Consider the following 26,990-nt stretch of genomic DNA (forward strand, 5'->3'; position numbering starts at 1 on the left):
AACGAAGTACCTTTACGACGCAACCATTACAACGCTGGGGGGCGCTCTAGGATAGGGAATAGTTTTAATTTACTATCCAACACCTTCCCTACTATCCACGGGGACTGGAGTTGGAATAGTAAATTAAACTATTCACTATCCAGCGCCCCCCAACGCAAGTCGTTGTAACGACTTGCATTGTAAAACTTGCATCGTAAAGGCATGCGTTGTAAAAGCATGCGTTGTAACAACGTACATCCGGTTAGGGGGGGTATGAGAATGGCTGACAGGAGAGCATAGAAGAGACTGAATAGCTGGGGAAAGGCAACTGAATTCGCCACACATTTTGCCACAAATTATTCTACCCAGTCAGTGGTTTGCGGTCCATCGACTGGGCCACTTGTTTGCTTGCCAAAGCCTCTTTTTCGACCCCTTCTCTGAGGTCTGGTGCTATGTGTGGCCTGGCTTCCTGTGCTGCATGGTCTTCAGCGCTTGGCTGTGAGGCAGTACTGCATGTGTTGCACTGCCCAATCAAACACCAGTAGACTCATTGGGGCTATTCAGTTGTGTATACTTGGCCTGGGCAGTCAACATGTGTTGCGAGGGGTAAACCCTCTTCTTCAGGGCTGATATTCCATATAAGTAATTACATCCTCGGAAGTCTCATATCACAAGTCATTTACTTAAAGTTTAAATCATTGATTGCCCCATTCCAGTATCAGCAAAGTTGAGAACTTACCCTACAGTAGGGAGAGACAATTGCTGGTAACCCTAGATGTATCCTCCCGCTATACCAGCATCCCCCAAGAAGAGGCACTAGATGTCATATGTTACGTCCCTAACAGACGGACAGGACCCTCATGGGTCCCCATTGAGTTAATTGTATAACTACTCAGGATTGCCATGTCGAAAAACTTCCTTGAATTCAAGAAGGAGTACTTATAACAAACCAAGGGAGTGGCGATGGGAGCTGACTTTGAGTCAGATCTAGCTAACGTCTTTAAGGACGCATATGAGGCAAGGTACATATATGACAACTCTAACCCTTTTGGTGGAATATAACCCTCTGGAAAAGATACAGCAACAATGTTCTGATGATCTGGATAGGCGATGAACAGACACTTCAAGATTTCTTCACATGGTTCAAAGACAGGTCCCCAGACATTCAGTTTACCATGGCACATAGTCGAGACAAAATCCGTTTTGGGGAATTAAGTACTAAGACAACAGATGACATATTATACACCCCACTATTTAGAAAACCCATGGAGCGCAATACACTACTGAGCTATTCAAGTCACCACACACGAAATTTCGGAGACAATTTACAATATGTCCCATATATATCCAATATCCCCTGCACAGCAGCCAATCGGAAACTTTTGTAGCTCTCCACGCCGGCAAGGTCGACGTCACAGAGGGTACGACTACGCTCGCGACCCCGCTGACGTCACTGGATCCATAACAGGACCTCGTCGGCATGATGACGTCAGTCTGCACTTTTTTCCGTTCCCCCGAGGCACACCTATGGACCGACATAAATAGGCGCAGTATACAAAGTACACAGTATTCAGACCAACACACATAGTGTGAAATCAATGCAATAAGCAATGAACAATTAAACACTTCCATTGAAAATTACAAATATACACTTATCAGGTATAGAAGAGTGGACAACGGGGAGGCGGGTGGGTCAGTGAGGAATACACAGGCAGATACTGTATCCACCAGAAAAAGCGTTACCGAAGGTAAGTAACTTGTTCTTCTGATGGATACATGTGTTAGTGGATTCCTCACCTGGTGAATAGAATCCCACAGCAGTCCCCAATCCCGAAGGAGGGTGTCCACTCTTCTATACCAGAAAATCCTGGAGGACAGAACGCGCAAAGAGGCCGTCCCTCCTCACTTCGGAATCTAAGCAGTAATGCTTCGCGAAAGTGTGGAGGGAGGCCCAAGTTGCCGCTCTGCAAATGTCCTCTACAGGAACACCCTAGACAAAGCAGATGTAGAAGACTTTGCTCTAGTAGAGTGAGCTCTTATACCCTCTTGAGGTTCCTTACCCGCCAGGGCGTAGCAGATCTTAATGCACAGGATAATCCATCTTGATAACGTGCGCTTGTGCACCGCTCTTCCTTTCTTGCAGCCAGCAAATCCAACAAAGAGCTGGTCATCCACACAATAGTCTTTAGTCCTCTCGAGATAAATGCTCACCGCCCTCTTAGGGTCCAGGCGGTGAAGCCGCTCCTTCTCCTTGGAAGGGTGAGGGGGAGGATAGAAGGTAGGAAGGGTAATGGACTGCCCCAGATGAAAGGGAGTTATCACCTTAGGCAGAAAAGCAGCCCTGTTCCCAAGTACCATTCTTTCAGCATGAATGGACAAGAATGGGGGCTTTGAACTAAGAGCTTGAAGCTCAGTTACCCTCCTTTCCGAGGTAATTGCTACAATATGTACAGTTTCTGCGACTTCGCAGGAACTGTTCAACAGGGACAATATTTTTTAAAGAAACAATCTTTTGGAAAGAATAAAAGATCATGGCTAGCTCAAGAACCTTTTGAAAAAGGCTAGGAAAAAAGCATGGTACTGCCATAGAGAAACCCTGTTAGAGGTTAAGGACAGAACTACAGGAGACAGACAAAGAATGGTGTGTGTCCATATTCAAACGTAGGACAATGAGATAAAAAAGATTATTAATCGCCATTGGACACTCATTAATGATGAGGTTGGCACAAAGGAGAAGCCTCTCTTTGCTTTCAAAAGAGGCCGTCACATACGTGACTACGTAGTAAGTTCCTATCTGAAGGTGAATCAAGCTCCTGACCTCAGATCACAACTTTCATTACTAACGCTGGTGGGCCATTTCAAATGTGGCCGTTGCAAGGCTAGTGACATCACTGTTGAGAGGAAGGCCTTTACCTATTCTGAATGGACTTACACATTGAAGCATCACACAAATTGCAACTCCACTGATGTGATACAGGCCATAACTTGCCCCTCTGATTTACTCTATGTAGGGCAAATGGGAACACAATAACACTTTTCTAAAACAAATGGGAATGCTAACAAAACCAGGCCCAGGCGCAAGCTGGAGTAATGAGTAGAGCTTTCTGGAGTAATTAGTAGAGTTTGCTGGAGTAATGAGTAGAGTTCACTGGAGTAATGGGCGGAGTCCGCTGGAGTAAAGTAGAGTTCACTGGAGCAATGGGTAGAGTTCGTCAGAGTAATGTATAGAGTTCGGTGGAGTAATGGGTAGAGTTTGCTGGAGTAATGGGCAGAGTTTGCTGGATAATAGGTAGAGTTCACTGGAATAATGGGTAGAGTTCGCTGGAGTAATGAGTAGAGTTATTTGGAGTAATTTGGCGGACTTCACTAGAGTATTGGGTAGAGTTCACTGGAGTAATGAGTAGAGTTCACTGGAGTAATGAGAAGACTTCACTGGAGTAATGGGCAGAGTTCGCTGGAGTAATAGGTAGAGTTCACTGGAGTAATGAGTAGAGTTTTCTGGAGTAATGAGTAGAGTTTGTTGGAGTAATGAGTATAGTTTTCTGGAGTAATGGATAGAGTTCTCTGGAGTAATGGGTTGAGTTTGCTAGAGAAATGAGTATAGTTCTCTAATGCGGCGTGATTATTGATACTGGAATGGGGCAATCAACAATTTGATTTTCAAGAAAATGATTTGTGATATCCCACCGGCACTCATTATGTTACATATTAAGCATGTCCCTAGGCCCAATATTATGCAATCCCCCTGTGCGCCCGTTGAGGCGAGACGTTAAGAGGTGAGACACTCAGCAGCGAGTAGCACCAGCACAGTGGGAGGTGTACATGTGGGAGACTGGGCCAAAGACTGGGCCAAAGCTAAGCTTAAGATATAGCTGGGTGTTCCTTGCATCAGGGAACAGGATCACACCTCATTGCATCCAGGCCATGGACCAGGCAAGGTGGTGGTGACAGGGAGAGGAGGCCGCTGACACTCCCACATGCCCCCCACAGCTCCAGTCCTCACTGGTCTGCCATGTCTCTTTCACCTAGGTATCTGCTCACCCAGCAAGCATATAGTGCAACACACACTGCCGCAACCGAGCCATGCCAGCATTCGGTCAAAGGCCTTCTAGACCAATGTGGCACACGTGCCCCCTCTAGCTTCAATGCTTCTTTAATGTCCCCTTTCACATGACGGGGCACCTTTTCTATTCACTCCCTTCACCATGAGCTCTCAGGCTAAAAATCACTCCTTAGAATCTGTCACCTTTACCCTACTTACTGCAAATGAAAATAACTGTACTCCCACAAATGCATGAAATAATTTGTACTGAAGAAGGCTCTAACTCTCAAAGGGAACAGGCAACCTCCATCAACCCTAGAAGAAAAGCATTATCAAAAGAATCCCACACATGACATAGCAATGAAATAGAAACAATTCATCAAAAAATAAGGAAAGTTATTGCATGCATACCTTACATGGTATAAGGAACAAGAAGAAAGCCCACTGCACACACCTTGTGACTGAACTGGAATAAGCATTAAGGATAGAAGATTGAAGAAATACCAAAGTCAGATCAAACAAAAAACTGGCCATATTTCAACCTGTTCTGAGTCAACTTTAAGCTTATCAAGATGAGCCATTCTGATCTCCTCACTCTCAAAATACCTAAACATATCCGGACCCAATTCCTGATCGAAATATGCTACTTAAAAACGTAAATGCAAGATTTTGAGAGGTTCCAGAAAACATGGAGACAACCCCTCTCCTATTCTGGCTAAACTTGGGGAGACTAAAAGAAGCTACAGATCAGCCATTTTTAACACTATATCCTCTCACTTCAAGTCTATTCTGGACACCTACAAGAATCGTCCACACCTTCTCTTCAAAGTGATTATGTCGTCAAAAAACCCAACTTCCAACAGCAGGATCCATGCTCGGAATACAATTGTGAAGACAATCAGAAATGAATCTGTAAGTAACAGTCATCCTATCTTTTTGTTTTGATGAAAAGAACTACTTGAAAATATAACCAAATTTAAGCCACTGAATCACTTTATTGGCGCTATACTTGGAACCATCAACAAGGAACCATAATCTGCTTTCGTCCTAGGTAAATTCGTCGAACTCCTCGCCTATGCAAGGTTTTTCCCTGATTCCCTCCTCATTAAGTCTCCCACATTCAAACAAGAATGATGAACAAAGCATTACTTCTCCAGTAGCACCACAAGATTCTGGAACCTTCTTCCATCAGGTCTATGCACTATCTCATGTCTTGCTATCTAGAAAAAGGAATTCAGCACCCTCCTATTCCAAAGACATTTTAGTTACTAATTGTTCCAAGCTCCATCAAAATTCTCCATTGCTTTGACATGACTGTATCGATGAACAAGTTAGTTCCCTTTGGGAACGCTCTTTCTGGTAGAGATTCTATCTAACCACAGATTTCTCACCTAATAAATATTCCCCAGACGTCAGGCTGGATCCAGAAACTTTTCAGCAGTACCTCTACGTACCAGTAGGTGGTGCCATACGGTTATGCACGGATGCCATTCCTTGCGGAGTTTATATATACACCATCCCAGCACATTATGTTCGCTGCTTCAAAGGGCCTGCACTCTCTGGGATACAGAGCCTTCCTATACTTGGGATCATATTAATAGATTGATTTTAAGCACAGAACAGAGAAGATAGGTGGGTCGGTGAGGAATCTTGAGGCTAGATAGAGTCTCTACCAGAAAGACCATTACCAAAAGTAACTTTTTCTTCTGATGAACATTTCTAGCCACAGATTCCTCCCCTTTTGAATAGATCCCAAAACAGTATCTCTCTCGAGGTCAGTCTGTGGATGGACTCAGACCTGAAAATCCTGCAGGACTGAACAGGCAAAATGCTCCTCTTGACGAACCCAACTATCCAGACAATAGTTATTCGTAAACAAATGGAGGAGCGCCCACGGAGCCATCTGGCAATTGTCTAGGACAGGGACTCTGCATACTAGCACAGTGTAGGCAGGAAAGGGGGCCTGTGCACTTCAAAGTTCTTTTGAAGTCACCCCCACATCAAAGGCACTTTCGGGTACAAGTATAGGGTCTCTGACCCCACCTAATCAGACACATTTGTTATGTTATGTTATGTTATTTCGGCTCTTCTATAGCGCAACAGCTACTCCCGAAGGAGTGTCCCGGCGCTTTGGCGAAGGAAACCTTCAATATGGCAACACAACACGACAGCAAAGGAAAATGGCAAGCCTATCTAGTAAAAAGCCAAGTTTTTAAAGCCCTTCTAAAGGACAAAAGACAGGGAGTCTGTCTTAGAAAAAGCGGGAGCTCATTCCACGCACGGGGAGCCAAATGGTGAAAAGAGCGACCGCCCTGTCTAGCTCGTTTGATGGCCGGGACTACCATCTTAGACAGGGAGGCAGACCGTAAGGCTCTGTTTGGTTTATAGAAAGCCAAACGTTTCCTCATATATTTGGGGCCAATGGCATGAAGAGCTTTGAAAGTCAGCGTCAGGCTCTTAAACTGAACTCTCTTGGCTATAGGGAGCCAATGCAGCTCTTGCAACAGAACAGAGGCACTTGCACGTCTAGGGAGCCCGTAAATGGCCCGGGCAGCTGAATTTTGGACTACTTGAAGCCGCCTCACCAGGTACTTTGGAAGCCCTAGGTAGAGGGCATTCGCGTAGTCCAATCTGGACCCTACAAGTGCTTGAACAATGATCCGTCTGTATTTGATGGATATCAGGGGCAAAAATTTTCTCAGCATCCGAAGGATGCCGAAACATTTCCCCGACAGGGTAGATATTTGGGGCCTATAAGAAAGATCATTGTCAATCATAATACCCAAATTTTTGGCTTTTACACTTGCCTTAGCAGGTGGAAACAAATCCTGAGGCCACCAACTTTTCCAAACTGGCTCAGAGGAAAAACCGAAAAAAAGCAGCTCCGATTTATCGGAGTTGCATTTTAAACCATGCTCCCTGAACCAGCCGAAGACCGCCTCTAGACAGCTTCTGATGTGGCTCCCGTCAAACACCTCATTCCTGTTATGGGTAAACAGGAGTTGGGTGTCGTCGGACATGTAGCCAAACATTGCTGGATCTACATCTGCCCATTGTCAGAAGGAATTGCTGTGCTGCCAAGAAGGACTGCCACTCTGCTAACTGCTCTACTGTGCTGTCCTGCTGCTTGTTGAACTGCAGGAGGGACTGCCACTTTGCGACCTGCCTTGCTGTGCTGTGCAGCTGCCTACTCATTTTGCACTGCGTAGAACTAAGAGTGTTCTACAAGGGCTTGTTGGCTTTCCCCCATTTCTCAGGGCCATAAAAGATTTCCATTACACCAGCAGGGCTGCAGTGTCTGCCCTTGCAAAGAAGCCTTCTGTGTTTGCGGCGGCATTACACATACACACGCGTCTGCGCTGCATGCCAACTGAGATCGCCGCATCTCAATGCGGCCTTCCAACCTGGCTGTGGGGGTGGGGGAGTAAATCCGCCCTTTTTGGGGACACAAGACACTATCTATTCAAGTGGTGTTACCCCCTCTCCTCCCTGCTACCCAGGATGACCCATCAGTATGCAGATGAATGCAGATGAATGCAGATGCACATGAGTGTCCTAAGTTGCGGCTGTCTAGAGGGAATGCACAAATGTAGCTGTCATCCAGCCCAGTCCAGACTTGTATTGGAGGCAGACTGTCAGGCTCCCAGAGCAGTAAGTGCAGAGAAATGTCCACTTTCTTAAACTGGTATGTCCAAAAGAGTTAAGTTAAATCCACCGTCACCAGTAAGTAGAATTTATCAATTTACCAATCATATGAAATATCAGAAAATTACTCCTCTCTTATAAGGAATTACATTTTAAAGGATTATTAAGGAATTACTAATGCAATCCTATGAGAGAAGTGAAAAACGAAATAGACTGTTTGTTACTACCAGGACATGCAAAATTTAAAGGTGCATGTCCTACTTTTACACTTTAATAGCACCCTGCCCTTAGGGTTAACTAGGGCCTACCTTAGGGGTGACTCATATAATAAAAGGAGAGTTTAAGGCTTGGCAAGTAGGTTTTAAATGCCAAATTAAAGTGGCAGCAAACTGAGCACACAGGTCATGCAATGGCAGGCCTGAGACAGGTTTGAAAGGTTACTTCTGTAGGTGGCACAATCAGTGCTGCAAGCCCACTAGTAGCTTTTCACTTATAGGCCCTGGGTACACGGGTTACCACTTTACAAGGGACTTACACGTAAATTAAATAGGTCAATCAGGTATACACTAATCACCAGCATGTTCAGGGACGAAGCACATGCACTTTAGCACTGTTTAGCAGTGGTAAAGTGCTCAGAGTCCTCAGGCCAACACAAATATACAGCAAAAATATGGAGGTCCGAAGCAAAAAGTCTGGGGTAAGACCACCCTAAGGTTGACAGGCCTAACAACGGTATTGACGGTGAGAATGCCCAAGGAGCAGCTGTGAAGCAGTACATCAGAAACAAGAGGACCAAGATAAGCTCCCACTATGGCGTGACAAAGGGAAAGGGAGGAAAGAAATGTTGCAGACTTATTAAAAAACACATAACAAACAGAGACCTTAATAATGAGGGCTTGTTCAGCTTGTCTGGGGATAAACCAAATATAACATAACATAAACTTGCCTGGAGGGGATTTATATGCCGAGTACCACACCAAACCAAAAATGTATCCCAAAGACAGGAATATATAATTTTTGTAGAGGGATGCCTGTCTGCCAAGAGGACATCATCTCCCTCCAGAGCGGGAGCTAGAGAGCCGGAAAGTCAAGATGGCTGCACCGACATGAGGCTATTGCAGCCAGGGGCACATATCCATCACAGTCCTACCCCAGAAGACCCCACCATGCCTTTGAAATATGCGGTCTGTCAAGTGCACACCTTTGCAGGAAGAATACTACTGCTCCTGATCAAAACAGTGGGGGTTTTACCGCATTGTGTGGCCTCGATCCTGTCTGCCTCCGCTAACACTGGACGACCGTAATGGCGGACGCCAAGTCTGGCCCTCGTGGTGAGATCTAGGTGCTGAGGTGGATTGCGATATGGCCCACTGCCAAGGGGGAACCCGTGACACCTGTTGGTTCCCCTCTCCTGAGCCTGGGGTGTCAACCTGCCTGGGGGAGGAAGCGGCCGTGGATCCATGTGGGGAAGCCGGGACCGTGCTGTGTGAGACTTGTTGCAGCAGGGCCTGGCCGTGCTATTCATCCGATCTGGGAAGTGACCATTGCCTGTGGCTGATGGGCCCCCTTTGTCCTCTCAACAACCTCTGCTGACTCCCAAGGGTGGTCCAAGGCGAATTCCTGCCTGGGGAGATGAGTGTTGATGGGGCTGATAGTGCAGAAGCCCGTACCAAGGTGGGGCATGCAGCACACTCCAAACAGAGGCTGCACGGCATAGGTCACTGTTGACGCAGGCTGCCGATCGGATGGATATTGGAGATCCCTTGCCTGGGGGGTGGCCCTGCCCCACAGGGCTGAAAATCATGTGAGGCTTTGGGGCTCCGGGGTTAAGCAGGACCGCACCAGGCCTTAACCATCTGCGGGCTGCCTGAAAAGCAGTATATGTATGGCACGGGGGCAGCTGCACCATTGCGGACTGTGATGCCGGTGGCAATTTATTAATGTAAAATAGGCTTGAGTGCTCGGCCCTCCCTGACATCTGGTACTGATGCACCCGGTAGCCGGTTAATCGGTGGTTAGGCAAGGGGTGCTCTGGCTGGATCCTGGTGGAGCTGGTGCCTGTTCCCCTGTGACTAAATCAGAGCGAAGGTTCAAGACACCCTGGCACTGTATACAGGTCTCCTGCCTGCTAACCCTTGTGTATGGGGACCGCAGTTGGAAACTTTCAGCTAGAAATCAATCTGCCTGGTTTGAGTGAGTCTGCTTGTGCCCCCCCCCCCGCCCACTTGCCTTACGGGGGAGAGGCAGGACTGGGAACAGGTGGTGATCCTATCCCTCCACTCCCATGTAATTGTGGCCCCAACAGATATTTCACCACGGTGGGACACATTAGATCCTCCCATAGTTGCTCACTTGCCTGATCTGCTGAGGACTACTTTCTGCACCTTAGTGTATAGCGCAATTGGATCTCATAACCTACCACATTGAGAAAGTCTGACGGGCGACAGCCTAACTGTAATTTGACTAATTTGTCTGAGCCATGGGAAGTGGTGCAGATCAGGTAGGCGCAGAAGACCAAACTATGGACAAACCTGACAAAGAAGCAGACATGAAGACTTTGCTCATCGCCATGAAACACAGCCTCACTTCCACTGAATCCAAAATGGACACCATGTGCACCAGGATGGACTCCATCACACCCAAGTTAGAAAAACAAGATTACTACATTACTGAAATGGACCAAAGAATCTTGGACACTGTCTCCAGTTGGGGTAAACAGAATCGCTCAATATGGAGAAAGTGCTCAAAATAATCTTTGCCAAAAATGAAGACCTAGAAGTGAGGTCATGCAGATATAACATACGCATTATGGAAATCCCAGAGTCTGCCAACACGGGCAGAATGGAGCCCTTTGTGGAGCTCTTACTCACTACACTGGTGTGGACTCTTTTTCCAAGATGCTAATAGTTGAAAGGGCCCACCGTTCACTAATGTCCTGCCCTCCACCTGGTGCCCCACCAAGGCCAATAATTGCTAGCATACTAAACTATCGCTGAACCGGCGGTGGAGTCGGGGGCGACCCAATTATGGGTTCGGAGGTTCCAGCTGGTCCTAAGGGCGAACTCACTGGCGGTAATCGAGGTGCAGAAACTCTTAGTTCCATGGAGATCACAGGTACGCCAGACGGAGTAGACAAGCCTCTGAAGAGTCGGATTAGAGACCACAGTAGAGTCAGGTTATGTGCTTGTTGCTTCATCAAATGAAACTTTAATTGGGCAGTCATTATGCTGGACATAAACCTGCTGCCAAGGACGGACCTATATCAGATGGTGCTGCCTGTTCTTAGGTAAAGAATTTGCTAGAGTTAATATGCTGGAGTTCAATAGTGATATTATTCCTCCCACCTTAGGTGTCAAGTGTTGCATTTGACTTGTCTACTTCTTCTGAGCAGCACCTGGATCCAGGTATTGGGATGAGTGGTTGTGAGGTGATGGGGAGCAGACACTGAAAGACATACAGAATAACAGGTCTGTGCTACCAGACACCAAAAATATAGAAATTCATAGCAAACATCATGCTTCCTAGCAGAAACTGTAGTGCTGTTTCCTGTACTTACAGATGCTTGTTCCTCTTGTGCTTCTCTTATCGGTTTCCCTATGCCGAAGTACTTTTCCCATCCATGTTTCTGGTACTAGTTTCTTTGCCATCGAGCTATCATGCCCCTTCCTCTATCACTCTTGCTCTGGTTTTCCTTTCTCCTACTTCTATTTCATTAGTTCTCAACGTGTTTACATAATCATTCTCACCCTGGCGGGAGCATTTCAAGTATGCCTGCATTCTTTCATTTATAATCGCACAAGGCTTGGAATGCATCATGCTCCAAGCCTCGCTTTCAGCCCTGAGCCCCGCAAAGCCTCAGTCATTTGCTAACTTGATCGAAGGTATCAGAGCGTTTTACATGAGAACCAGTTGTGTTACAGATGAACATATTCATTCTGTTAGGCACAGGGAGATTAAGTGATTTGCCCAGAATCACAGGATGTTGGAGCGTCCCCGCTGAGACTCGAACCCGGATTCCCAGCTTCCAGGTCGACCTCTCTAGCTATTAAGCCACTTCCTCCTGCCCTTTCCTTGAATGACAAAGGACGAGTCTTAAAGATCTTTGTATTAGAATAAAAAGGTCAGCCACTTAGACCTTTACAGAACCCAGGTTTTAAAAAGCACTAATCTTGAGTTTAGCCCGTTCAAGTACAGATGTTGTGGCTGAGGTAAACATCCTTTACAATGCAACTTTTACCACGCAGTGCCTTTGCGAACGCAACTTTTACAACGCAAACTATTACAACGCATTGCGCTGGGGGGCGCTCTAGGATAGGGAATAGGTTTAATGTACTATCCAACACCTTCCCTACTATCCACGGGGACTGGAGTTGGAATAGTAAATTAAACTATTCACTATCCAGCGCCTAAAAGCACTATGCGTTGTAAAGGTATGCGTTGTAAAACTTGCGATGTAAAGGTAGGCGTTGTAAAAGTATGCGTTGTAACGTCATACATCCTGTGGCTGACGAACCACAGCTTTCATTCCCTCAATGCCTCATCTAAAACATGCGGATGAATGAATGTTTGCAGCAAGGGCGGCCTTAGGCATGTGTAAGCTGTGCACCTCCAGAGGGCCACCAAACCCCATGGGCCACCACGCCAACATATATCCTTAATATAATAATCCTCTGAGGATGGATACATATTTGCGTGGCGGCCCCTTGCAGGGATTTGGCGGCCTCCGGCTCTGTTCCACTTCCAAACACCCTGACCGCCCCCCCTTCACTGGCCTCCGCGCTCCGCCCCGCCGGACCCCCTCTTCCGGGGCCCCCTACTTATGTTCCCTGCCCAGGGCCGCCATGAGCCTAGAGCCGCCCCTGTTTGCAGTGATGCCAAGCCAACATGTCTGGTGTGTAGCTGACAGAGATGCTTAGGGGGTATATTTACTAATGTTTTGTGCTCCCGCTACGCAAGGCAGTGCATCAATTTACTAATCATTATGAAAGCCCACAGTTGGAGTGCAAAGTTGCGCAACACCCCGCAAGCAAATGGGCAATCCTTAGTAAATCTAGGATTTTTTTATCAACATGGCCTTCAAGTACGAAGACGTACGTGCACCCACACACAGAAAACTCACTGTGCTTTCATAGTGAATTATTACGCCAATTATGTTATTTAATTGTAAAAAATACTATTTTAAGAGCAACATTACACCCAGTCTTAACACAGGTTTAAAAGCCACGCATTTACGAAGAACTGAAGTGAAAGTTCTTTATGGGGATGCTATACAGCGCAGTACATTGTAAAGTTTAAATTAGATGCAGGAAATTATATATAGAACTGCACCTGCCTGGTGCCGGGAGCCATCCTAAACTAGCATTTGCTGGGCAGATTGATTTACAAGCATTTCTTGTCTCCTTTCAAAGATGAGCAGGGAGATATATAATTTTATGTTTGAGCTGAATGGACGTTTCATTTAATGGGCCTGTGATATAAAATATAATTATTGAAATAAATAGAAATTAAATACTGCATTACCATATGCACTTTGAATGTATTTTCGCGCGACAGGCAAAACAACACATTGGAATTTCAGAAAGAAAAACGTACTTGTTCCACTGCTAGGTCGGTGGAAATGTTTTATCAGGTAAAATGGCTCAGTGAGATAACCACTCTCAGCTGCCAACTCGTTGTGACCTGCAGATTGTTTGTCTGAATCCTGGCAAGACCAGCTCAGCCTTCCATTCTTCCCATGTCACCCAATTGAGAACCATTATATTACAGTAAGACATGTAATTTACAGCACTCCAAAACTACAGGCATGCGGTAGGAAGCGCCATATTAAAAAAGTGCTGGTGCAAAAATTCACAAGAGTTTCTCTCTATCTAAACTGGAACCAAAAGTATGTTCATGTTTAAACATCGTTGGATAATTTGACATCAAAACTTGCAGAATCAAAAGTTTTAAAAAAAACACCGGAGTGATGTATATAAAATACCAAGGGGACAGCACGCTAATATCCACCTTGGTTTTTACTGTAGGCACTAGCATTTTATACAATCCACGTTTGCATTATCCTATTAAATTGTACTCGGTTACCATCCTAACAAAGTGTAGACGCCCCAGATCACTTCAGTGTATGATTGTTACGACCAGGGCTCGAGTCGGGGTACCACGCGGGTGGACAGCGTCCCCCACTTATTTTACAGGGAGGACGCCATCCCCACTGCCAAACAGCTGGACTTCAATTTTTTGGCCTCTCTGGGACGAGATCGGAGCCACCTTTCGTGACGTCGCTTCCTGTCGTGACGTCACTTCCGGTGACAGCGTCCCACCACTTCTTTTTAGGTTTTGCCTAGCAAAATGCGTACGAAGTACGCATGCGCTAGCAAAATCTTATGTAATTTCTCTGTGGGGTCGGGTATCCGCCCCCTCCTCCCATTGGCTAGCTCCATAAATGGAGGCTAGCCATTGGGAGAAGGCTCTGTCCGTCAATCTCGGACCAGATTCGGGGGCGTTCCCGACATTTTTTCCCTCTCCACCCACTTCGGATCGTCATCGCGGCGGTGGGTGTGTGTTATTTTTTTTTTTTCAGGCGGCCCGTTTTCGTCTTTTTACAAGTGTTTGTTGTTGGAGTTGGCTGCAAGATTCGAGTTCCCACGAGGCGATCAGGTAAGGAGCATTTTTTTAAATATAATTTCTTTTTTTTGTTTAATTTGTCGGTTCCGCCGTGTCGTGTGCTCGTTGGCTCGTGAGCTCTGTTTCCCGCCCCCCCCTCCCCATGTCCGTGTCTGTTTCGCCCCCCTCCCCATGTGTCCGTTCTGCCCCCCTCCCAGTGTGCCCGTTCCCGCCCCCCCTCCCCTTTCACTCTCCGTTGAGTGTTTTCAGGTGCCCAGCTGGAAAAGGAATCGACCCTACTCTGAAGTAGCCAGTGCCTCGTTGCTTGTTCATTTGTGAGATAATACCGCCGCCATTGCCAAAGCCCCTGTCCTGGCTGTTCACGTTGTCCTGCTTCCCCTTACACTCTAACAGTAAAAATTAGCGGTTGAACAATACACGTTCAGATTTTGGTGAGAGCCTATGCGCGGAGATTGCCATATACACTCCCTCATTCTTCTCTCGTTGTGGTGGGGTCCGGACCGCGGTTTACTGCTGTGTGTCCCCCACTCCCCCCACCCTGGCGCACTCCAGTTCTCTCCCGTGGTCGACACTTGCCTCTCCCTGCATCACTATTGTTTGCTGTCCCAGACTGGGTTACTTTTTTCGTCAGCTTTGGTACATTTTTCAAGCCCTCAGATATTGTGCACGCGATGACGTGCTCTCTTCCTGGTTTCACAACAGCCTCTCATTTCCTTCCTGCACTTTCCTTACCTTTCCATTTCTCAGAGTAAGTTCCCGGCGCATCGGTTGAGCAAATCGCTGCACGTTACAGTGGTCTGGCCGACCCACAGCCCGCATTAGCCAGGCCTCCGGGGAGCGCAGGGAGGCAGTGGTCAGCTGGGTAGAGAGGATGCTGCTGCAGAGCTTCAACCACGGTGAGTGTGGGCTACACTGATGCGTGTGTATGGGGACGCTAATCCCAGGCCACGCGATGTTGCTGCTGGGCGCAAAAGTGGGGCTTTTACTTTTGCACACTTGGCTGCACTGCAGGCGGAGGTATTGCTCGCCACCAACTGAACAATTGCGCCAGCAAATTCAGGTGAGCTTTTTGGTGGAGTACATTCACATACTGTACGATTCACCTGACCCTGTGGGAATAAAGACCTTGCCCTAGCTTCTTGAATGCATGGCGGGGAAAGCTGTGATGAGTCCGGGGAACTAATGTGCATACTGGACCATGCAGTTTTGTTTTCCACCTTTCAATGATTCTAATGTTTTAGGAGAGGACGCTTTGCAGTCTGGGACTAGTAGTTTCAGGTTTTACTATTACAAATAAGGCCATATACATCTCGCTAGGCAATCTCCTGTTCTTAAAGCATGGTGATGGTGCCATTGCAGAGTTACAAGTACTAAGTAACAATAGCACGTTGCAGGGCTCCACTTAGTAGTTATTAAGCCGACTTCACTATCGGGGGTAACTGAATAACGAGAGAAAGCTGGGCGGATTTAAGCATCGTAGTTCATCCAGTCACAGACAGATGACCCGCATCGTATATAACCGCCTCAGCCCGCCTTAACTATATTTGTTTCAAACTGTAATAATACCCAGTAACTGGCATGTCGACACTCTCGCTGGGGAGGCGGGACCTGCCCGGCAGGCTGCCACGGCCAGTGCCACTGACCGGCACATTAGCCGGGAAAGCTCCGCGTGACGTCACAATACAGGGGTTCTGTCGGCACCCAGTCAGAGGCAAGCTGGACTGTGGATAAACTCCAGCGCCGGCCGGGGAGCCTCAGTCACAGCTGCAGCATTAGCGCCGACACTTGATGCTCATCACAGCGCTGCCGCCGTATAGCGCTCCGAGGCAGCGCAGCACTACATAGGATCGGCACATCAGCTGAAGCACAGACAGCTTGTTGTAGTTCCTCTGAGTGACGAGAATGTACAATAGTGGTTTAATTTTGAGGTACTCCGTTGATTTATATTTGTTTTTTCCTGGGGAATTTATTCCGTGAATCGCTTGTCTTGACACAATGGGTATGCTAAGACTAATGTTGCTGGGTGACAATCGTAACACTGACCCGTAATACGTACACTATTCTAAGAGATACCCCTATTTTCCGTTGATTTAATTTGTGCCTAAATTCAAGGTTGATTGTTTAATTAAATTCAGCGAGTGCCAGGATGTAAAGCAATTAGTCACAAACATGTTCATTCCTGGACTTGTATTTGAACAACTGTGGCCCATCGGTCGCTGTGATGCTTGCAAAGATAGTTCACTGGTGCCCCTATGCAGCAACAGAAGCCCAGTGTTTTTATGTTTAATAAACCTGGCTGTACTCTCTGCTAACAAATTGGCCACTAAGGCTGATCACACCCATGTAGCACTGAGCAGAAGTCTCCATTTTACGAAAAGATTCACTCACTTCCTGCAGCCGCTCCGTTGGGGTGAGTGCAAGTGGTTGTCTACGTTTCCGTTCAGCTGTCTGGTTGTGCTCGAATTCGGCGCAGCTTCAGTGCATCACATTCTCCCTCCTGGATGGCCAATTGGGATAATTTCGCCCAGTGGCATAGCTTCCTTTACTGGCAGGAAAGTGAGCGCTCTCTTTGCTCACTTTCGCCACTTTGGGTGCCCATGATCTACTCCCGACCAGGTTGCATACCGCCTCCCTCTCTTATACTGCAATTTATGTTGTTTCAGCCAGTACGAGGTGTGGAATATGCATTACTTTCTTCGCTTTATTAAATCACCAGCCTTTAAAGAACATAATAAAGAAAAAACAACACAGACTACATATCCCATGAACATAGGGGGGTAAGCAGGTCTTTAAGTGGGCCAGGTCTCACCGGTTCTGAACAGGAGCATCCTGTTCCCTCAGCTCTTAACCCCTGTGCCCTCAGCTCTTTACCCCTGTGCCCTCAGCTCTTTACCCCTGTGCCCTCAGCTCCCACCCCTGTGCACTCAGCTCTCACCCCTGTGCACTCAGCTCTCAACCCTGTGCCCTCAGCTCTCAACCCTGTGCCCTCAGCTCTCAACCCTGTGCCCTCAGCTCTCAGCCCTCTGCCCTCAGCTCTCACTCCTCTGCCCTCAGCTCTCACTCCTCTGCCCTCAGCTCTCACTCCTCTGCCCTCCTCTGCCCTCAGCTCTCACCCCTCTGCCCTCAGCTCTCACCCCTCTGCCCTCAGCTCTCACCCTTCTGCTCTCAACTCACACCCCTCTGCCCTCAGCTCACAGCTCTCTGCCCTCAGCTCACACCCCTCTGCCCTCAGCTCACACCCCTCTGCCCTCACCCGTGCCCTCAGCTCTGACACCTGTGCCCTGTGACCCTCACCGGTGACCATACACCCATCCATGCATGCACCCATGCATGCATCCACCAACTCATCCATGCAAGCATTACAACAAGAGCCCGCAGCTCTCCTTCCTCTCTCCTCGCCCCTCTTCCCTGAGCCCGCAGCTCTCCTTCGTCTCTCCTTGCCCCCCTTCCCTGTGCCCTGCCCTGCTATTGTAAATGACAATGCCATTCATTTATGTTAAAAAAAAATAAAAAAAAATGTCAAGAGCAATGCCAATAGCTCTAACTTTAACAAAGGCAAAACCATTGCATTGTAAATGCTTGTTAGGTTTTGCCTAGCAAAATGCGTACGAAGTACGCATGCGCTAGCAAAATCCTTATGTTTCTCTGTGGGGTCGGGTATCCGCCCCCTCCTCGCCCCCCTCCTCCCATTGGCTAGCTCCATAAATGGAGGCTAGCCATTGGGAGCCGGATCTGTCCGTCAAGGCTGGACCAGATTCGGGGGCGTTCCCGAGAATTTTTCTCTTTTGGCCACGTCATGCAGCGGTGGGCGGGGCTTTTTTTTGGGCTCGTCGAGGTTTGTTTGGGCCATTTAGCGGCCGAGCGCCGGCCGAGGAACTCCAGGTGAGTGGTTCCTTTCCCAGGGCTGGTTCCGTGTGCGTGGGTGTCTGCATTTCGCAATCTGTTTCTCATTCCTGTACACCACTCACCCCGAACTTTTGCTGCAAAGAAAGAGGAGCCGATGCAGGGTCTGGGCCCCTTCAGTGCTCAAGAAGTACCCTAGCGCAAACAATCACCCCTGGATTAACACCTAGACTTTGGCTGAGGGGCGGCAGCTTGTCCCGGGTAGGTGGAGCGGTAAAACAGTTACAATACAATGGCCACCCAGACCAGTCCTGCAGCTCTGCGCCTCTCTAGGCACGAGAGACCCTTTAGCACAGGCCGTGACCCGTGCGGGTCAAGGCGCTGCTTTTTTCTGTTTTCTTGTAAAAACATTGTACCCTCCTCCCCCTCAGCTCGGGTCTCCCTGCCTCCGTGTTATCGGTCGCGTGCCCCGAGCAGGCACAGAGGCTGCAGAGGTTCGCCCAGAACGGCCCAAGCCCTTTCCGTCGGCAGCTTCGAGCAGGCATCCGAGAGTGACGAACCATGAAGCTGCAGCGGCCCTTGCTAATGACCTGCACCCTCCTCTTGCTCCTGGGTAAGAACTGACCTTCCGTCTTCTTCTCACACAACCGCCGTGTTAACTTCTTACACCCGATCATATTCAGTCCATGCCCTTCTCATACCTTGCTATTTAGTGATCACATTCTATTTGTAACACTTAATGTAATTTCTGACGTTTTAACAGCTCTTTGAATTCTTAAGCTTACAGGACGATAGCTTCAATGTTAATTCCAAAACTACAAGTCCCAGAATGCAGAGTTGTTTGCTTAAAAGCCTAGCCTGCAGACGGTGTTCCCCATGAGATGTGGTCGTCGAACATGTGCTTCTTTCTCCATACCGCACACTTCAGGACTCCACGCAAGGGAATGACATTTGTTACACGTTTGTTGCATAATTGTGCGCAGTATGCGGCAAAAAAAATACCCCAAACGCATGAGAACATCACGAACAAGCAGAACATGTTCAGCTACCTAAAATGCTCGTTGTCCTAGATATGGCTTCCCGTAGACACTGTTTATATTTAAGTAAACATTACCAACACAGCACCAAACCATTGGCTCTCTCTGCGTGGCAATTGCTCTGGACAAAACACGCTTATGGATATGAAAGCGCTCTTAACCAGGCTCACAAGCGCTGAGTATAATGCGGAATGATAGCTGGCAGCAGACATTCTGCTTTATTTAAGTAATGTTTATCACCCCAGTCACTCTGTACGTGTGCATTTTGATTAATGTTGTTGTCGCAGTGTTTTTAGATGATACCAAGTTAATAACTAGTTTTGTGTTTTGAACTTCAGCGCAGTCTTTCAAAATCGTATCATGTTTTTTGTCACAATTTAGTTGCCCTGTGTGCTTTCACGTGATTTGCGCTACAAGCAAATTTTCTCCTAAAACTTCTAAACGGGAAACGCTTTCCTGTAACGAGACTTGAAATCCTACAACATGTTGAATATTATTATTGACTGGTGTATTCTTTCGCCTTTGTTACATATTTCTCCGTAACAATGCGCTGACAACGTAAGAGGTGGGATACCCACTGTTATTTAAAGGGCTAGTTTGCGTTTGAGGAATGTGACTGGACATTTACGCTCTTACTGCCAGAATCGCAAGACCGCAATCTGCTTAATATTGCACTGACCAGTAGTGGTCCAGGCAGGAAGGTCCCTTTGCTATCAGTTAGACATTATTAGCACTGTTCAATGATTTGGGCTTTTCAGTGAACCTTACGATTGTTTAATACATTGTTAGGTTTTGTTGTTATGTTTTTCGCATTGTACAGCACCAACCCCATTGCACCACGTTTTTAGGTTTTGCCTAGCCAATGCGTACGAAGTACGTCTTTGTCTGGCTGTGTGTGTGGGGGGCTCTGTGTGGGTGTGTGTGTGGGGGGCTCTGTGTGGCTGTGTGTGTGGGGGGTCTGTGTGGGTGTGTGTGTGGGGGGCTCTGTGTGTTTGGGGGGGCTCTCTGTGGGTGTTTGTGTGTGTCATTTGCGAGAGCTAAAGCTAGTGGCATTGTAAATGACAATGCCATTTATTTATGTTAAAAAAAAACATAAATAAAAATAATGTCAAGAGCAATGCCAATAGCTCTAACTTTAACAAAGGCAAAACCATTGCATTGTAAATGCTTGTTTTTTTTAGGACCTGTGCCCTGGTTACGACCAGTTTTACAAGCCAATAGAAGTTGTGGTGGGACGCTTATTTGTATTCAGTTTACAAACTGAAAATGCAGTAATAGAAGTTTTGGCTACAGCTGAACCAAAATCTTTGGTCAGTTCATGCAATTAAGCTGTGAATTATAGCCAGGGCCACTGGAATTATGCTGCAAGGGAGGGCAAAATGATGTGGCATGCTTGAGTAAAGTATGTGGCAAGAAAAGGCAAAAATATGCGACGAAATGCGGCACATTTTTTGATAGCATTACTTCATTATTTTGTACTTTTTAGTTTTCGCCTGCACAGCACATGCGCGGTGCTTGTGAAATGTCTTGTATGTAACATTTCATAAATAGGGGCTCTTATCAGTTTCCGGTGCCGACTTACAGTGGCCATCTGCTGTTGTGCTGAACTTATTTTGTGGTTTTACTTTCCCTGGCTGCACACATTGAAACAGAAGTGTTCCATTCCTGATCTTTTCATTGTGACACCACTGAGGAGTATTCATTTGCACTCACTCTACATTTTATGTGGGCTAAAGTTCTTGAACTTGATTTTATGACTTGTTTTTTGGGCAATTATATTAGTATGCCTGCAAGAGCTTGTGTGAAGATCTCACGTCACTCTCTCCCTATACTGGAAGAACTGGACAACACTGCCATCTACTGGTTATTTTTTTAATTGAATATAAAAATTGCTATTGCATTTTCTCTTCAGGTTTTATCTTGCTCAGGTCCTGAACAGAGGGCCAGTAGTCAACTCGGATATCTGTTTTTTTAGGTTTTGCCTGCACAAACAGCTTTTTATTAATCATATAGGCAAAACCTAATGAGTTTACTAATGCTGTCTTACTCATATGGGCACCCACAGCACATGTTGAAAAAAAAATGGTGAACTACTGGAGAGATAAAAGGCTTGGAACATCATGAAAGAACTTGAAAATCTAACGAGTGCCCTTCCCTTGTCTATGGCTTTTTAGCACATTTATCTAAAAACTGTGCCTTAAAATGCACTGATTTGACCCAGTTTTTACAAATATTTCTCAGGAGAGAACCCCCGAAACTTTCCTATGAGACATCTGGTCCAGAGGCTCAGCTTGCTTGCTACTATTTAGGACAAGTATGATGCCCCACTACTTTCAATGGTCATGTTAGCACCACAGTATAGGAAGGGCCACTAGAATTGTGTGATTGTGCGGCTGTGGCGATTATCGCATAATTGTATATTTGCTGCATAAACCATCATCTGCTGCATAATCTGTGGATTAAAAAAAAAATGTTTCTAGCTCAAACGGTTCAAAAGTTACTAAAAACGCAGCAGCGCATGTTACCATGCAGTGAACGGCCCTTTAAAAAGGCTGAATGGACACATTTCTGTTGCTTACTGCTATATTTGGGTATTAAACTGGCACTAGTGTGGTACACTCAATGCTCAGACAGTGTTAACAAGTGCAAAAAGTACAAAATAATGAAGTAAAACTATTAAAAAGTGTGCCACATTACACCACACAATTTGAATTTTCTTGCTGCATAATTTACTCGAACCTACTGCATAATTTGGCCATTTCCTCCTGCATAATTCCAGTGGCTCTGAGTATAGGATGTATCTAAAATAGACATTTATGTTGTTATATTAATCAAGCAGTTATTAGGGACTTCCAGCAATGTCAATAATTGTTTTGTCATCAGAGTTAAGGTCATGTGGAAAACTTCCCGGTAATAGTCAAGGTTATAGGTGATATGATGTCACTTCCTGTGATGTCTTTATGTTGAATGGGTAATGTGAGGTTACTTCTGCTAACCCTGTCATTTTGTTGAATCAATGTGCATGGCAAGAACTTACTTCTTTTGGGTTAAAAGAAAGCAAACATTCCAAAGTGTCCTTTCCTTCAAGCTCCACAGAATACAGGAACGGCTTCTCATGATCAAACAGAACACCTGCAGGAAAAAAATAAAATGCATTCTTAAACCCTGGTTGCTATGAAACAGTCTTATAAGTCTTGGCAAGGCCCAGTTTGCCTCGGTAAGCTTTCAGCATTGACAGAAAACACTTAATTCATCTGCAGTTACTGATTTCGCACAGCACCATCATCTTGTTCAAAAGGACTGACTTATATTTGATGAAAACACTTATGTGCATCTAAAGTTACGCATCAACGACAATAAAAACGCTTCAGAGATAAGTGCAGAAAAAACAGTGAACAATAAAGCAATTAAAGGCAGTGGTGGCCGCCACATACAAAAGGTGGTGAAGCGGGGCGCCCGGGGGTGGTGGTGGGGGGGGGGGGGGGGGGTAGTTTAATAATGTAAAAAAAAGGAAAACTAACCTTAAGATGGCAGCCGCGCCCTGCCTTGCACCTGGTCTTTTCTCTTCCTTGTCCCAGCAGGTACTGGAGCTGCATCAGACTCCCTGTCCAATCCCCGCGCTGCTTTCATGCTATGAGAGAGGCGCAGGGATTAGCCTGAGCGGGCGGAAAAGACGCTCACTCAGGCACAAGAAATCTGTGCTGTTTCTGTAACCCTGCTGTTCAATACAGCTGGGCTAGAGAAACCTAAGTGCGCATGTGTGTTTGGCCGGCCTGAGACGACCGGCCAAACACATATGCGCACTTAGAGAGAGCATATAGCACTTCTTCTCCCCTCCAATGGCCCTCCCTGCACAGCTAGCTGAGCCAGCTGCTTAAAAATAAAACAATAAAGAAAATTCATTCTATTTTTTAGTTGCTAGCTCTGAGCCAGATGGGCGACGCTCCTCCGTCCTGATTAAAGGCAGCTAGTTGTGCGAAGAATGATACAAAATTGGAACTCTGAACAGGACCGGCTCTAGGGCGGTGCGATCGGTGCCACCACACAGGGCGCTGACTTGCTGTGGGGGCGTCATGTTCATCGTTTTAAAAGCACCTGATGATGCGTACATTGTCCCAGCAATTTTCAGATATCAATACAAATGAGAACTCCGGTGATTAATATTCTTCCTGGAAAGGGACTGGAGCTTTGTCTAGTGAAAGTTTTGACTCATCATAGCACAGAGGGTTAATATGCCTGTTGCAAAAAACGTGTCCCATCACAAAGTGCATATAATATAAATAGGTTGATGGGTTACCACTTTTGTCAGAGATCCTTTTGTTACCGGCAGTTTATAAGTTAAAAGACTAATATAGAGCAGTGAGCTATTAACTACCATCAAAGAACTGCATGCAAAGTGCAATGAAAATATTAGAGCTATACATTTTTTGCCCAGTCTTTCGTTGTTCTAATATTGCAAAAAGGGGTTATTTGTGTAGAAATCAATTCCTATTTTATTTTTTTTAAAACCTAATAATGGTGTTACTATTCAATTCAGAATTTGTGCTTTTCCAGTCCAAGGACTCTTAAACTATACTGCCTACCAGTATGGATAAAATATGACTCCTACTCCTTGTAGGCCTCTTTCTTATGTAACATTTTCTATACACTAATTTATGCATGTATGATTATCACCATGGAACGTATGTGTGATGTAAAGTGTTCTGACACCTTAACCTCATCACTGCGGCGCGAATTCCGCTGCAGTGCTGAACATTCCAATCGCGGGCCTGGTCATGACGGCTCCCGGCCGTCGTCAGCACACGCCCACCATGACTCATCATGGCCGGGAGCCGTTATGAGCATCGAAGAGGTTAAACGGGTAGGAGTAGCGCTATAAAACTAAATTGATCTAAGAGACATTGGTTATGGAGACTTCAGTGGCACTCTCAAATGATGGTAGTGAGGGAATCCGTGGCGGAGGTGGTCATTGGGGAGGCACCAACAAACATTGTCGCACAGGGCGCCACCAATGCTAAAGTCGGCCCTGACTCTGAAAGCATGGTCGAATCACAAAGCCATTTAAAACTCAAGATCAAAACTCGACAGATCTGCTCTGTTCATCAATACTGCAAGATGGCGGTATCAGCATGTTAACTGGTACCTCTGCTTTTAGTATGAACTCATGGATAATACAAAAAAATAAGATTACGTCAGCCCTTAATTAACGTACTTTTTGTAAAAGCTTTACATCCTGCGGGCAGTGTTCCCTGTGGCCTGAAAACCCCCTCTTTTTTCAAATCACTCTTTACAAGGGTTCCCAATTCAAACCTACTTCAAATTTAATGTGCCTTCACAAATTTACTAGTGTGTGCGCAGTGAGGCATCGGCAATTTATCTGAAATGAGTGGCTGGGTGCCTTTATTAAAAAAATAATCAAAATCTCCATTGTTCGCTGGGTATTCTGTCCCCTAAGCACAGATCTATCAATTTCTTTTACAATCTGCTTAAAAAAAAGTCATCTCTACTGCAGCAGCTCCTTAAATTTCCCGAAAATTCTGAGGCAATAAAAAGTTAATTTCTACTTCCTTTCATTATGCCTTAAATTAAAACCTGTTTTACTACAATATAGAGGTTCATCAGAGAGAAATCAAGCTTGACTGGATGTGATGGTGAAGGAGGAAAGACCTGATTGAGGGAGAAGAATATTCCAATTCAGTAAGAGGACTTGAACAAGTACAGTTTACAAGATGAGAGAGCGGGATAAAGCCCAGCACAGCGGGTTAACAACCGTTGAAGCATACAGCACTGTGCTTTCAGTGTGACACAATTATACTGCCCTAGAGTGAAGCCAGGAGTGCTCATTCATTCAAATTTCCCCTGCTACGTGGCTGCTCTTTAGGACGGCACTGGTGACAGGGGCGGCTCTAGGCTCATGGCGGCCCTGGGCAGGGAGCGCAGGTAGGGGGTCCCGGAGGTGGGGGGGTCCAGGCGGGGCGAAGCACGCAGGCCAGTGAAGAGTGGGGGGGGGGAACGTCAGGGTGTTTGAAAGTGGAACAGAGCCAGAGGCCGCGAAATTCCTGCCAGGGGCCTCCACGCAAATATGTATCCATCCTCAGAGGATTATTATATTAAGGATATATATTGGCGTGGTGGCCCCTGGGGTTCTGTGGCCCTGTGCAGGTGCCTAGCTTGCACATGCCTAAGGCCGCCCCTGCTGGTGATGTTCAAGACCTCTCCTGATTGGACACAGACTAGAGTGTAGCTGAGAATGTTCACAGCTGCATCTGCACGAGCAAGACTCTCAAACTTGACTTATCTGGAGTGCCGGAAGATTTTAATTTTGGCTTACCACTCAGTGCTTACTTTGTAAACAAAAAAAAACAAGTGCCAGGGCTCTCGTCAGGAGGCCACTGCAACTTGCACAACACATTGCTTGTGCGATGCTGCCAATTATGGTAATAACACAACTGCTAAAAAATCACACGCCTAAAATAGGGGAGAGGTGTGGCGCCGCGGCCAGGGCGACTGACGCTGGAATCTGGGGACCACGGTTCGATCCCCGGCTCCGGCAGCAGGGTAGCCCAGCACCATGTGACTCTGGGCAATAGCTCGCTTAATCTTCCCTATGGCCCCCAGCGCCTAGAGACCCTTACGGGTGATTGTGCGCTTAAAAAAAAAAAAAAAGTGTGACAATTCAGACTATTTCAGGACCCCAAAGCTATGAGAATTGCTTGGGCGGCAGGTAATAGTCATTTTTAATGTATGTTGAATTAATAATTAACAATTGTTGTGGTCATCTCTAAATTAGCCACACAGTGCCACCTTCTGGCAGACTCTCACAAGCGCCTGTGCTGATAATTAAGTGCCGTTGTCGAGCACCAGAAACCACCGGCTCAAATTAAGCGCTGCTACTACCTCAGTGTTCAGCTTCCTTCGACAGGTCATTATAAAATCATTGCATTCAGATAGCCACACAATGGTGCTGTCATACCAGTGCCTCGAGATTTTTCTTTTGCGACCAAAGAAAATTTTGCATTCCCGGAGATTTCCAAATGTAGTTGGATAACTCTATTTAACCTTTCCTAGATCTGTATTATCAAACCTAGAAGCACTTACACTGGAACAACTGGTATACTGCTCAACTCACTCTGATCGACACTAGATAATCTTTGGGCACCCACGGTCCATCACCAAAACCTAGGTCCTTCAGGGAAGGCATCAACATGTCATCAAGCTTCCATCTCAATCAAAGGGATCCTGGTAGACTACTGGCTAGTGACCACATCATCCACCCAGGCCACTTACTGGGCATACATATATACCCCTTTAACCTCAGATCACATCTGGACTGGAGAGAGGACAGAAGAAGGACTTTCCTCTGACCCCTGGTCCAAGCAAAAGAAGCTGCACCGGGGGGGGCGTGGCTAGCAGCCAACGATGGCGGCCGCTGCTTAGGGAGGCTCCCACAGTGAGGCGGCATCCCACTTAAATCCGTCACTATTATCCGATAAATTTATTGTTCTGTTGGGGCGGACCGGGTCTGGTGACCGTGCGGCACCAAATGAAGCAATTTTGAGGCAGCGGCAGCCCGGCGGTCGGCGCACAGGACAGGCGAGAGGAGGGGCCTACTGTCCGCCTCGAAACAGCGGAGTGGCTGGCAGTCTGACCCCGGGCGGAAGTGGAGGCTTGGCGGGTGGCATTCACCGGAAGTGTCGGACCTCCGACCAACTTGCCGACATCGAACCGGGGAGCTCCCGCAATGTTTAATCGGACTGGCGGATGGTTCGCATGACAGGCGCTGCAAAGAGAAACGTGCGCAAGATATCACCACGGAAGACGCC

General features: G+C 46.6%; 1 protein-coding gene across 1 annotated transcript in view; it reads right to left on the minus strand.

Moving 5' to 3' along the window:
- CFAP47 (cilia and flagella associated protein 47) overlaps positions 1-26,990 on the minus strand; it is a 2,858,849-nt gene that overhangs the window by 2,527,672 nt on the left and 304,187 nt on the right. Inside the window, exon 21 of the mRNA XM_078657910.1 lies at positions 22,205-22,299. Coding sequence (XP_078514036.1) covers positions 22,205-22,299 — 95 coding nt within the window. The remainder of the gene's footprint in view (positions 1-22,204; positions 22,300-26,990) is intronic.

This window comes from Lissotriton helveticus, chromosome 8, assembly GCF_964261635.1.
Source record: "Lissotriton helveticus chromosome 8, aLisHel1.1, whole genome shotgun sequence".
NCBI classification, from domain to species: domain Eukaryota; kingdom Metazoa; phylum Chordata; class Amphibia; order Caudata; family Salamandridae; genus Lissotriton; species Lissotriton helveticus.